At 43.0% G+C, this 13,888-nt stretch overlaps 1 protein-coding gene across 1 annotated transcript in view; it reads right to left on the reverse strand.

Moving 5' to 3' along the window:
• Nucleotides 1-13,888, reverse strand: part of LOC308314911 (SH3 and multiple ankyrin repeat domains protein 2-like) — a gene marked incomplete at its 3' end in the record, with an annotated part of 151,079 nt that overhangs the window by 29,265 nt on the left and 107,926 nt on the right. The window contains 2 exon segments of the mRNA XM_080762720.1: nucleotides 4,576-4,656; nucleotides 8,110-8,245. Of these exon segments, the coding sequence (XP_080618846.1) occupies nucleotides 4,576-4,656; nucleotides 8,110-8,245 (217 nt within the window).

Here is a 13,888-nt window from a genome sequence, read left to right on the forward strand (position 1 = left end):
ATAATAAATACAAAAATAATAATTAAATTTAAAAAAGTAATACAAATAAATAAATAAAAGACAGAACAGTTCTGTCTTTTCTATTTTTTATACCTGTACAGCACTTTGGTCGACCATTGGTCGTTGTGATATATAAATAAAGTTTGAGGTGAGTTGAGTTGAAAACAATATAAAATCTAACAAAAATAACAACGTCAATCTAAAGCCCTAACCGCATCAGAGGGTCGCCATGCAACTACTTGCAGCCATTATTCCCAATGGCAGCTGCAAGGAGTTGCATTGGTGTGGTTTGTTTTATTGCAAGGAGTTGCAAGGAGCTGCAGCTGGTGTGGTTTGGGCCTAACACAATAAAAACGACATGGAGGCTTGTGGAACGCGATGTACAGTATACTGTACACCGACTGACGACATGTGATACATACATACATTATGTCATTACACCGACTGACGACATGTGATACATTCATTATGTCATTACACCGACTGACGACATGTGATACATACATACATTATGTCATTACACCGACTGACGACATGTGATACATTCATTATGTCATTACACCGACTGACGACATGTGATACATTCATTATGTCATTACACCGACTGACGACATGTGATACATTCATTATGTCATTACACCGACTGACGACATGTGATACATTCATTATGTCATTACACCGACTGACGACATGTGATACATTCATTATGTCATTACACCGACTGACGACATGTGATACATTCATTATGTCATTACACCGACTGACGACATGTGATACATTCATTATGTCATTACACCGACTGACGACATGTGATACATAAATTGTGTCATTACCGTGACGGACGTGCACTGACGTACAGGATGTGATACTGACATTATGTCGGGCAGAAAACTCATATGTCCAAAAACAACGACAAGATCTACAAGCTCAGGATCTACAATCTGACGCTGCAGTATGATCAAGTAGATTATACTACTACTACATTTAATTTACCACATTTAAATCTGGAGATAAGAGATTTCTGACCGACCACAACAACATGACATTATCGTAGCTGTTATGTCCAAAACCCTTCCTTTTTTATCACTATAGGATTTATTTACTCAAATAGTAAAAATTGTCACAATAGACAATAAACAATGAAAAAGGGCCTTCAAACTGGTGACAATTTAAATTGATGTAATGTTTTTATTTATTGTGATGCAATAACTAGCAGAAAAAGAGGAGAAACTACCAGATATTTAGTGATATATAGTGAATGCGCTGTTATGATGTAAACTAGACACCAAGTCTATTTGCTCAGACACTATGACTTTGTTTAAGACGAAGTTTGTGGACAGAAACTAAAACCTGGATCCGTAGGAGGGGCTAGTGCCCCTCTAATACGTTTTTTTATTTGCTACGGTATTATTGTAAAGAGGATAAGAGACAACACAGTATCGTAAAAAATAAAAGAGAAGATGAAGACTTGAAAGATGTGACTGACAGGTCATGTGACATAACAGTGCAGTATTCATAGAATGCAAAACATGCTTCTAATAACTTACCTCCACCTTTCTTTTTCCTCAGTGTGGCTTTAGAGGAGCAACAGGAAAACAATGTCTGAGACCTCAGAAAGACATGGTCTCTCTCTCTCTCATGAACCCTAGGGAGTCTCTATTCTGGGTCCACAGAACGTTCAGTGAAAATGGCTATAGCAAGGCTTGTAGATCTGTCATTTCCGTCAAAGACATGTGGTGTAGAGGGAATACAAAACCTAGGGGATCCCCAGTGTAGAACCCTGGGGGACTCCGGTAGTATAGACTGAAGTCTGACGTCACCTCTGTTAAACCATAACCCCCAGCCTATAATAGTCTGATGTCACCTCCATAACCCCCCAGCCTATAATAGTCTGATGTCACCTCCATAACCCCCCAGCCTATAATAGTCTGATGTCACCTCCATAACCCCCCCCAGCCTATAATAGTCTGATGTCACCTCCATACCCCCCCCCAGCCTATAATAGTCTGATGTCACCTCCATAACCCCCCAGCCTATAATAGTCTGATGTCACCTCCATAACCCCCCCAGCCTATAATAGTCTGATGTCACCTCCATAACCCCCCAGCCTATAATAGTCTGATGTCACCTCCATACCCCCCCAGCCTAAAATAGTCTGATGTCACCTCCATACCCCCCCCCAGCCTAAAATAGTCTGATGTCACCTCTATACATTTTTCCCATTTGTGCTGCCACTAAAATAATAGCACTTTGGTGATTTGTTGTATTTATTTCATAGGTACTTTGAGGTGTATCATGGATGTTTTATTTGCTGTTCTATACTGTGACATAATACGATATTAGTATTGAAGTGTATTTTTATTTCTGCCTCTTGGCCAGTTCCCACTTGTAAAAAGAGAAGCAGTCTCAATGTGTTTTCACTGGTTAAATAAAGGTTATATGGTTAAATAGTCTGATGTCACGTCCATAACCCCCCCGCCATCTCCCTGGCAGAATCAGCGGAAAAAGTTCGTTCAATTTTGGAACACGATTCGTATAATGACGTGATGTCAAAATGATGTGATGTTTTAAAATGGAGAAAGTGAACTGATCCGTCAAAATAAAAGCATTCTATAGCCTACTGTATGTGCATTTATCATCATCTAGCATGAGATTATGAATACCATATGAATGATTTGTACGTGAGATATGAATCCCATATGAATTTATTTCTTCATGTGAGAGAATTAATTATGCATAAAGAACGCATTCTGAGTGATAAATTAACCTTTGTGCCCAATCAGAGTTAAATTAGCACTCAGGATTATCACTGCGTGATTATTTATTATTATTATTATTCACACACATTATAAGAATCACAGTGAGCAGTATAAACTGCTCAAACGGCACATAATAACAACAATGGCAACATGGAGCAAACTATAAAGCCAAGCTGAGATTCATTCTAGTCAAGATTTCACTGCAAAGCAAGAGAACAATGCACAGATTGGCATGGGGTAGGGGCTAAGGGCCGATTCATACTCCTATTCTACCGCTGTAGTGGGGTAAGGGCCGATTCATACTCCTATTCTACCGCTGTAGTGGGGTAAGGGCCCATTCATACTCCTATTCTACCGCTGTAGTGGGGTAAGGGCCCATTCATACTCCTATTCTACCGCTGTAGTGGGGTAAGGGCCCATTCATACTCCTATTCTACCGCTGTAGTGGGGTAAGGGCCGATTCATACTCCTATTCTACCGCTGTAGTGGGGTAAGGGCCGATTCATACTCCTATTCTACCGCTGTAGTGGGGTAAGGGCCCATTCATACTCCTATTCTACCGCTGTAGTGCCGAAATGATTTCGGCTCATCAGAAATTTTCAGAAGAGCCGACTTTAGGACAGTGGCCGCCCCCCCACGAACCTCAAATGACGTCACATTGTAGGCTCTACAGAGACAAACCGAGGTTTCAGTCATAAAGGAGCCAAAAAGGATGACACAAAAATAGGGGTGCAAGATTATGAAATTACGACCGATATCCAATCTCCGGTTATTTGCAGGGTCCATATTTATATATTCTGATATTATACAGTCTACAGAGGACCACAATGGAAACAAGCCTATATTGGCTTGGCCCAAAGTTTTCAATTAATAAATAAATATATACTCTTCACTATACTGTTGTTTGATTTGGCTTTTGTTCTAGACTAGAGGTACTAGATACTTTTGACAAAAAGCATGTCATGTCTTCAGTGATACAGACAATCATTGAGCCAACCTGAGCACACACAGTGTACGGACTTTCACGTCTATTTTTGAACGATCAATCATGCAAAATGTCACGATCTTGACAGCCCTAGCGCACGCACGCAAGGATGTCTTGGACATGAATGCCATTTTTTATGATGGACGGCTCCTTATTTCCATGGCGATATCTTGAGAAACAAGATATAACAGATGACGTAATATGTGAAATCACAGATGACATCACAGATTACGTCACATATGATGTCACAGATGACATCACATATGACATCACATATGACGTCACAGTGCCATCACAGATGATGGGAACTTGTTTTGTTTTATTTATGACAGCCAAAGCAAAGCAGAAATGGAACGACTCAATTAAATGAAATAGATCAATTAAAATGAACCACAGACTGTTGCTGTCGGGCAGAAACTTCTTTATGTCCATATTTAATCTTTTAATCGTTCTTCCATAAATGAATGGCTTACATAATATCAAGCTCAGAAGTCATGCTATTATTGTATTTTATGAATTGGAAAACTAAAACGTGGCATTATTGATCCAACGAAAAGTATTACATTAATTCGTTAAATCATTGATTGAAAACATGTCTCCGTTTTGGACATTGCATGGTTTCCGACCGGTAACAGCGACTGGGATCAGAATTATTGACGGCATAAAGAGCCAATGAGGACAGAGCTGCTCGCTACTCACCTATATCCACTGTCAACAGAATAAAGAACCAATGAGGACAGAGAAGAGCAGAGAGGGGGCGGGGTTAGACAGAGTCGGTCCGAGACGGGATTGGCGGAGACAGACAGAGAGGGGGCGGGGTTAGGCTCTTACCAAGTTCTTCCAGTTCAGAGGTCATGGATTTAGAGCGCATAGACAGAGCTGTGGTGGGGGCTCGCTTTGGTGGTGGGGGTGCTGGTGGGAGAGAGACATAGAGAGAGAGAGAGAGAGAGAGAGAAGCGGAGAGAGAGAGAAGCATAGAGAGAGAGAGAGAGAGAGAGAGAGAGAGAGAGAGAGAGAGAGAGAGAGAGAGACGAGAAGACATTTATGAATTCATAGCATGAATTCATACGTCATGTTCTGCATGAGCAGTGAAATGTGGCTGCAGCAGACTGACTACACCACCAGGGGGAGATGTTGTCGCCAGCAATGAGCTCCAAGCAGTACCTCTTGTCGACCACCAGGTGGCGGCTCATCTCTCAAGCGACACATTCAGAATGCGTCGGCACCACACTGCCTTAAAAGGAGTAGTAGTAATATTTTCCATTGATTTGCACACCAGGCGAAGCCTCAATTTCATGGAGATTTGTTGTGTTTTTGTCGCGTTCCTGAGCCAGTCATTACCTGCGGCTGGGGATTTCAACCCTTCTCATATCAGGGGATTTCAACCCTTCTCATATCAGGGGATTTCAACCCTTCTCATATCAGGGGATTTCAACCCTTCTCATATCAGGGGATTTCAACCCTTCTCATATCAAGGTCCGGTATTTATCCGCTATATATTTGGAGCCACGGACCACCATTTGATGACGTTTAGACTCTCAGACCCAAAAACGTACCAATATTTTGTTGTCGTTGGATAAGATTTTGTCTACAGTTCCATGCTGTACCGTTGTTGGTACCATTAGGACAACGTTGATCAAAAATAACAATAACAAATAACCTCTACATTTTCTCTAAATGTGTAGACATCTTGTAAATAACGTAATGCAGATGTTTAACAACAATTTAACTCTTGAGAGCATAAAATGAAACCAAATGTCACCTGTAGGGGTCCATTTGATTTCATCAAGAGTTAAGGATGTATAAGGGTCCATTTGGTTAACTCTCCAGCATTTATCTGGGGACCACCTGGAACCCCCTCAAGGATCCCTGGTGGTCCCTGGACCACTGGGGATCACCTGGAACCCCCTCAAGGACCACTGGTCACTCAACGAGTCCCCTACTACTGTCCTACTGATCATCAAAATGATTGGCTCAGCAATGCAACAAAACCAAAATATAAGGAAGATAATAATAATGAATAATAATAATAATAATAATTTTTAAACTACTCCTTTCAACATGTAGCGTTGTCGTTAGTAGGAATAAATACAGAAGCACCCGGGGGGGGGGGGGGGGGGGGTGGACTAGGGAAAGGGGAGGAGTAACCTCAAACCAAAGATGTACCTGAAGTTCCTGAACGCATCTGTAAAGGACGAGGCTTTAGCTCTGAGCTGTTGGGGTCGCCAACAATCATCCCTAATTTGGAAACTACAATAACTGATGCACTTTTTAGATGTTGGGAATCAATTAACATAATTTAAAGTTTCAACAGCTCAGACATTATTATACTGTCATTAAAATGTCATACAGTTGTGCCCCATGGCTGTGGGGTAAGCATCACTTTCTGCAAATCACATGAAATGACCATGGTTTTCAGGTCATGACATAAACTGGGGTTCACGCAGAAGCAGGGACCAGAATGAATCTTCAATGAGTCTAACATTCATTAGAATGACAATATCGTTCACGCAGAAGCAGGGATGTGTTTTCAATGAGTCTAACATTCATTAGAAGGACAACATCAGTCACCAGAAGCAGGGATGTGTTTTCAATGGGTCTAACATTCATTAGAAGGACAACATCAGTCACCAGAAGCAGGGATGTGTTTTCAATGAGTCTAACATTCATTAGAAGGACAACATCAGTCACCAGAAGCAGGGATGTGTTTTCAATGAGTCTAACATTCATTAGAACGACAATATCGTTCACCAGAAACAGGGATGTGTTTTCATTCTTTTCAATAAGTCTAACATTTGTTAGAAGGACAATATCAGTCACCAGAAGCAGGGATGTGTGTTTTCAATGAGTCTAACATTCATTAGAAGGACAATATTGGTCACCAGAAGCAGAGACATGTGTTTTCAATGAGTCTAACATTCATTAGAAGGACAATATTGGTCACCAGAAGCAGAGACGTGTGTTTTCAATGAGTCTAACATTCATTAGAAGGACAATATTGGTCACCAGAAGCAGGGATGTGTGTTTTCAATGAGTCTAACATTCATTAGAAGGACAATATCAGTCACCAGAAGCAGAGTCGTTTGTTTTCAATGAGTCTAACATTCATTAGAAGGTCGCAACTCCTTGCAACAAAACAGTTTTGTTAATGCAACTGCCATTGGTGATAATGGTTGCATTGGTATTGGAGTTTGAAGTTGAACGGGCTCACAGCATACGGGAGGGAGGCATGAGGTGTACCTTTTAACGGGCCTACAGCATACGGGAGGGAGGCATGAGGTGTACCTTTTAACGGGCTCACAGCATACGGGAGGGAGGCATGAGGTGTACCTTTTAACGGGCTCACAGCATACGGGAGGGAGGCATGAGGTGTACCTTTTAACGGGCTCACAGCATATGGGAGGGAGGCATGAGGTGTACCTTTTAACGGGCCTACAGCGTATGGGAGGGAGGCATGAGGTGTACCTTTTAACGGGCCTACAGCGTATGGGAGGGAGGCATGAGGTGTACCTTTTAACGGGCCTACAGCGTATGGGAGGGAGGCATGAGGTGTACCTTTTAACGGGCCTACAGCGTATGGGAGGGAGGCATGAGGTGTACCTTTTAACGGGCCTACAGCGTATGGGAGGGAGGCATGAGGTGTACCTTTTAACGGGCCTACAGCATATGGGAGGGAGGCATGAGGTGTACTTTTTAACAGGCTTACAGCATATGGGAGGGAGGCATGAGGTGTACCTTTTAACGGGCTCACAGCATGTGGGAGGGAGGCATGAGGTGTACCTTTTAACGGGCCTACAGCATATGGGAGGGAGGCATGAGGTGTACTTTTTAACAGGCTTACAGCATATGGGAGGGAGGCATGAGGTGTACCTTTTAACGGGCTCACAGCATGTGGGAGGGAGGCATGAGGTGTACCTTTGAACGGGCTTACAGCCTATGGGAGGGAGGCATGAGGTGTACCTTTTAACGGGCTTACAGCATATGGGAGGGAGGCATGAGGTGTACCTTTTAACGGGCTCACAGCATATGGGAGGGAGGCATGAGGTGTACCTTTTAACGGGCTTACAGCATGTGGGAGGGAGGCATGAGGTGTACCTTTTAACGGGCTTACAGCATACGGGAGGGAGGCATGAGGTGTACCTTTTAACGGGCTTACAGCATGTGGGAGGGAGGCATGAGGTGTACCTTTTAACGGGCTTACAGCATGTGGGAGGGAGGCATGAGGTGTACCTTTTAACGGGCTTACAGCACATGGGAGGGAGGCATGAGGTGTACCTTTTAACGGGCTTACAGCCTATGGGAGGGAGGCATGAGGTGTACCTTTTAACGGGCTTACAGCGTATGGGAGGGAGGCATGAGGTGTACCTTTTTTGCGGGCGGTGTCGTCGGGGTCCAGATTCCGGCTGACCGTCACCACCTTGATGAGCAGCCGGTTCCCTCCGTGTCGGATCATGTTGACCACCTGCCGGTGGCCCACCTTCACCACATTGTCCTGGTTGACCTGGAGACAGAGGTCAACACCGCTTAGGACTGAGAACACATTCTACTGAATGTCTTCGAGATCCTGACAGTCTTCTGAAAAACCCCATGTTTTTATGTCAGTGGTTCTCTATGTCAGTGGTTCTATGTCAGTGTTTCTATGTCAGTGGTTCTATGTCAGTGGTTCTATGTCAGTGTTTCTATGTCAGTGGTTCTATGTCAGTGTTTCTATGTCAGTGTTTCTATGTCAGTGGTTCTATGTCAGTGGTTCTATGTCAGTGGTTCTATGTCAGTGGTTCTCAAACTATTTCATGACAAGGAAATGATGGGAATTATATGTAATCGGCCGCCGACCCCCCCCCCCCCCCCCCCCCCATCTGAAAATATGTTGTTCCAGGAACCACCCTAGAAGCAAAGATTTGAGTTAAAAATGTTCGATCTGAATGAATATATATTCAAAGAATTGCATGCAATTTCACGACTTTTCAGAAATAGCAGATCTATACAAGCTCATAGACCTGCTACAAGTAAAGTTTAAAATAATGGTTAAAAGTGGTTAAAGGCTACAGCGACATTCACAGCTCTGTGATTACTGTGAACATTATTCAACATTATTTCACTATTTGCATGGGTCGGCTTTGTGTTTTATTTATGTAAATTATTACGTAGCTGCTCTGTGTACACGGTGAAAATACACTACATGAGAGAGAGAGAGAGAGAGAGAGAGAGAGAGAGAGAGAGAGAGAGAGAGAGATGTCATCAACTGAGGGACAGCCAGACCGAATCAGCCGTTGGCAAAAAAGAAAATTGCCTGTTGTGTGACATTAGTCTGGTTTATTAGCCAGGCTAGTGGACAGTAGAGCCAGGGTCATTAAGTTGCTGTTGTGTTTCTGTCTGTTCATTTATTGTCATTGTTACTGTATATTGCTTGTTGTTCATTATTGTTGGGATGTTTGTTGTTGTCTCTGTGTGCGCAGAGAGTTGTCTCTGTGTGCGCAATGTTGACTTTTGTTTTGTTGTATAGTATGCTTTGGCAATGTAGAACATATTTATCATGCCAATAAAGCCTTTTGAAATTGAAAAATGGAATTGAGAGACAGAGAGAGAGAGAGAGAGACAGACAGAGAGAGAGCTCCCAGCTTGTATGATATCTATTTATAACTGCTGGAATTGCACAAATAGTAGTTGTGACACTCTTTATTACCTTTTAATAGTAGTTTTGGTTTTTGATAGTTTGTTTCATGTTTGCTTTGGCAATGTACATTATGTTATGTTATGTTTTTATGATATTAATATAAATGTAATGTTTCATATTATAATAATGATGTAATGAATGCATAATGTATGTTTTAATTTAATTAAATGAGATTGAGATGAGAGAGTTGATGTCTCTCGCCTTTCATGTAAGCATAGCATCCATTTAGGTAATTAGAGACAGAAGTCCCAACAGCTGGTCTGCTGTGACCTGAAGTCCACGCACGCACGCACGCACGCACGCACGCACGCACCCACGCACGCACGCACGCACGCACGCACGCACGCACGCACGCACGCATCACGTGACACACTCAACACACGTCACATGATGTGATGCACTGTCAACACTCATGCAGACACGCACCCACGCATGCACACACATGCACACGCACACACACACACACACACACACACACACACACACACACACACACACACACACACACACACACACACAGTCCTGCTTCTCACAGAAGAGTCACCTTATATAATCCACAGTTTCTTGCTGATTACACAACAATGCCCAGAGGACACGGGGACACACACACACACACACACACACACACACACACACACACACACACACACACACACACACACACACACGCACACACACACACACACACACACACACACACACACACACACATGCACACATGCACACACGCACACACTACACTGATGTGGTCCAGATAACCAGACAGAATATGATGTCCGCTGACCCGGTGGAAATATGAAGCTGAATGATGATGTAATACTTTATGTTAAATAATAAATACACAACACAGCATATTTAATGCACGATACGATGCTGTACGTAAAAATCCAGCGCATGCAGCGATATAGTTCATTAGTTCATGGAAGGCAGGAGGTTACTTCTAATTATGTCTCCCCGGACCCCAATAGTTAATTTGCCTGTTTCTCATTCGCTGCAAGCTATAACTAACATTAGGTATAGGAATACTATAGCAAGGAGACCTGAGACCTGATTGTTAAACTGGTATAAGAAATACCAAGAGACTACAATTTATTTTCAAATTGTGATTTGAAGTGATATGAAAATCAATTATTTAAAAATTATTATAGATTTTCTTTTTAATGTCTTATTTTGTCTTTAATGGTTGTTTTTTTCTTCACAAAAGAGTCTTGAAAAAATGGGAGTTGTCTTATAATCAGAGTGGTCTTATATTCAGGACAATACGGGTAATGACAGAACCACCAATAACAGAACTAGATACCACATATCATACTGTAGTAAATCACATTCAAAATCACAGATAGTGACTGCATTTAACCCTTTAAACCCGTGTTTTATTCCATTGTCTTTCCCTGCGTATAATATGCTAAACCCGCTATTTGTTTTATGTGTTTAATTCGCCGTTGTTTAATTACTTTACTGAAAATCCGGCATTGTCGCGAACATCGTGACAAGGGCGACGCGTTATGAATGACATGACCGGAAATCGGCCTATCCACTGGCTTGCAAGGGCTTCTGGGAAAATGAGTTCAATGCAAGTGAACGGGGTTTCACCATGAGATCCCTCCGCTGTTACCGTTTGTTGTTCTTCCGCATCGCAACGGTGGATTGTTTTTCGGAACGGCAACAACAAGTCATGGGACTATTTTCAGGGGGATTTTCATGGATCAAAGGCGCAAATACGTACAGGTACGTATGCTCCAAAGGCAATTAATTAAATACGTATGCTCCAAAGGCAATTAATTAAATACGTATGCTCCGAAGGTAATTAAAAAAACACTGGCAGTGACCGTATCTTGTTTTTCCGACCAAGCAATCTTATTGGTTGGAATAGGTTCTCTACCCATGCTTAAGCCAGCGTAATGGAACACCTGTAGCCCTGGGCCTAATCACACATTAATAAATCACTCTGCACCTGATCAGGCCATAATGTCACGGATGCAGACAGAGTTGAACCCAGGAGCAAAGTCACAACAAACTAGAGTAGATAATAAAGTATTTAATAAAGAATTAGGAGATATCTTACACAGGGGAATGCAGGTAGGAATCAGGCATGAATGACATCAAAGTCAACACAGGAACAGGTAGGACATCCAAGACAACAGGTTATGAACTGACAATGAGTGTTTGCACTGAGTCCAGTTTTATAGTGAGCAGGTTGATTGGAGAAGTGTTCACTGCTGGGGGGTAGATGAGGTAGTTGAAGACAGGTGTGTAAATGGAACTGGGTGTGCTGGAATGGGATATGGGAGTGGCCAGTGTGGAGTCACAGACTGAGGGAGAGACAGACTGTGACACTGACACATATATGGCAAATAATTCAGTGCTCGGAGGTCTATGAACAGGAACGCGCCACTGGACTTGGTAAACAAAGTGTGGTTCGACATCCAGCTTCATTTCGGGAGGAGTCTTAATTACACCACATTCATTCATTATCAAAACCGGTAGGTTTGTCAAATAGCTAAGCTATCGTTGCATAATCAAATGCTAATGGGCTAATCTAATGAACGTCCCTATAATCAATCAGTCCCGTTTTCTTTTTAAGTCACTAAATATGTGACACTCGCCTTCAATGACGAAGCAAACAAGAACCACAAGCAGCATATATGAAAGGGATCGTCAAAGCAGAAGAGGCTGTATGTTTTGAAGACCCTGGGAGTTCATTGTGGTACAGTTTCATCATTTGAAAAAATACCGATATATCTACAATTCCCAAAGAATCGAAGGTGTTTTATCTCCATCCAAAAAGAGAGGAGAACAGTTAGGTGATGTGTGGTGTACTCATTGGGTGTAAATGACGTGAGTTCCATGCTATAACACGTATCTGTGAACAAGCAGGCACATCCATGATTTACACAAATCACAGCGTCAGAAACACTACCATTCAGAAGCTGCATGTAGGCTGGAAGCCAAGAGCCAGTGTTAGCAGACACAAGCCAGAGAGTTCTTTACAGCTACTGGGCACCTTCTCTATAGGTAATAGAAGGCAGCGCGTGTGCTTTACCTCAATTATTGGCACGACAGAAAACAAGACGCCGGTCAGAAACAAGACGCCGGCGAGTTCCGCAAGCATCACTGAAGCGCCAATTATCACAGTAAAGCACACCCTCTGGTGTAATATTGCTTAAAACACTACAGCATATCTGGGGCTGAATCAGGCTCGCCATGCAACAGTCCAATGGTTCCTGATTTGGAAACTAAAAGGCTTTTCTCTCATTGAACTGATAAGCAAGTGTTCATTTTGCTGACTTAATTGAATTAATTAATTTGGTCAACCAATACAAACTGGACTAAAATGCCTGGGAGGGATTAGTGGAGAAGGGATCCAGTAGAACTAAAAGACAAGTTATTGCATGCTTGGTTGTGTGCAGGTTTCACTCTCCGAAAATCTACAAGCTCTGCTATTTTCGGCTCATATGAAACAGACATTATACGACACCATCAAGGCCTGCCGAAATACATTTTAGTCGACTAAAATCGCATGAAATGTTGGTCGACTAAAAGTATTATTACAATATTTGCAGAGTCAGGTTCATCCCATACTCTCTCTCTCTCTCTCTCTCTCTCTCTCTCTGATTAGATCAGTGCATTCAGATCAATGGCAGACATCAGATGCGGTTGAGAGTCATTGATTATAGTTTTAACCACAGTCATTGTCTCTGTGGTTAACACAGCCATCCAATGCGCCCCTCTGTGCGCGCGCTCCTCTCGCCACTGCACCCCCCTGGCCGGGCACTATAGTCCAGGGCTGTTCCCATGTGACTCGGCCATGCCCATCCAGTCATGTGACTCGGTCATGCCATCCAGTAGTGATGTGACTCGGCCATGCAGCCATCCGGTCAGTCAGTAGTAGCTGGCTGATACTAATCTGGTTAATCACACAGATAATCTGTCCAGGCCAGACATGCCATGACAGCCTGCTTAATCTGCCCTGACCCCTGAGGTCATGGATCACTGAATTCTAACTTCAGTCCAAAACTCTCTCCAACCTCAGATCACAATGCTTGATGTCGGCCCTCCAACAACATCTGAGGCTCATGCATGGGGGGTGTTTTTTGGACACTGGTCAAGGAATGACCTGCAGGATGCATGTCACTCCAAAGGAATGACCTGCAGGATGCATGTCACTCCAATGACCTGCAGGATGCATGTCACTCCAAAGGAATGACCTGCAGGATGCATGTCACTCCAAAGGAATGACCTGCAGGATGCATGTCACTCCAATGACCTGCAGGATGCATGTCACTCCAAAGGAATGACCTGCAGGATGCATGTCACTCCAATGACCTGCAGGATGCATGTCACTCCAATGACCTGCAGGATGCATGTCACTCCAATGACCTGCAGGATGCATGTCACTCCAATGACCTGCAGGATGCATGTCACTCCAATGACCTGCAGGATGCATGTCACTCCAATGACCTGCAGGAT

The sequence above is a fragment of the Protomyctophum bolini genome (genome assembly GCF_963924005.1).
Source record: "Protomyctophum bolini genome assembly, chromosome: 1".
Classification (NCBI taxonomy): Eukaryota; Metazoa; Chordata; class Actinopteri; order Myctophiformes; family Myctophidae; genus Protomyctophum; species Protomyctophum bolini.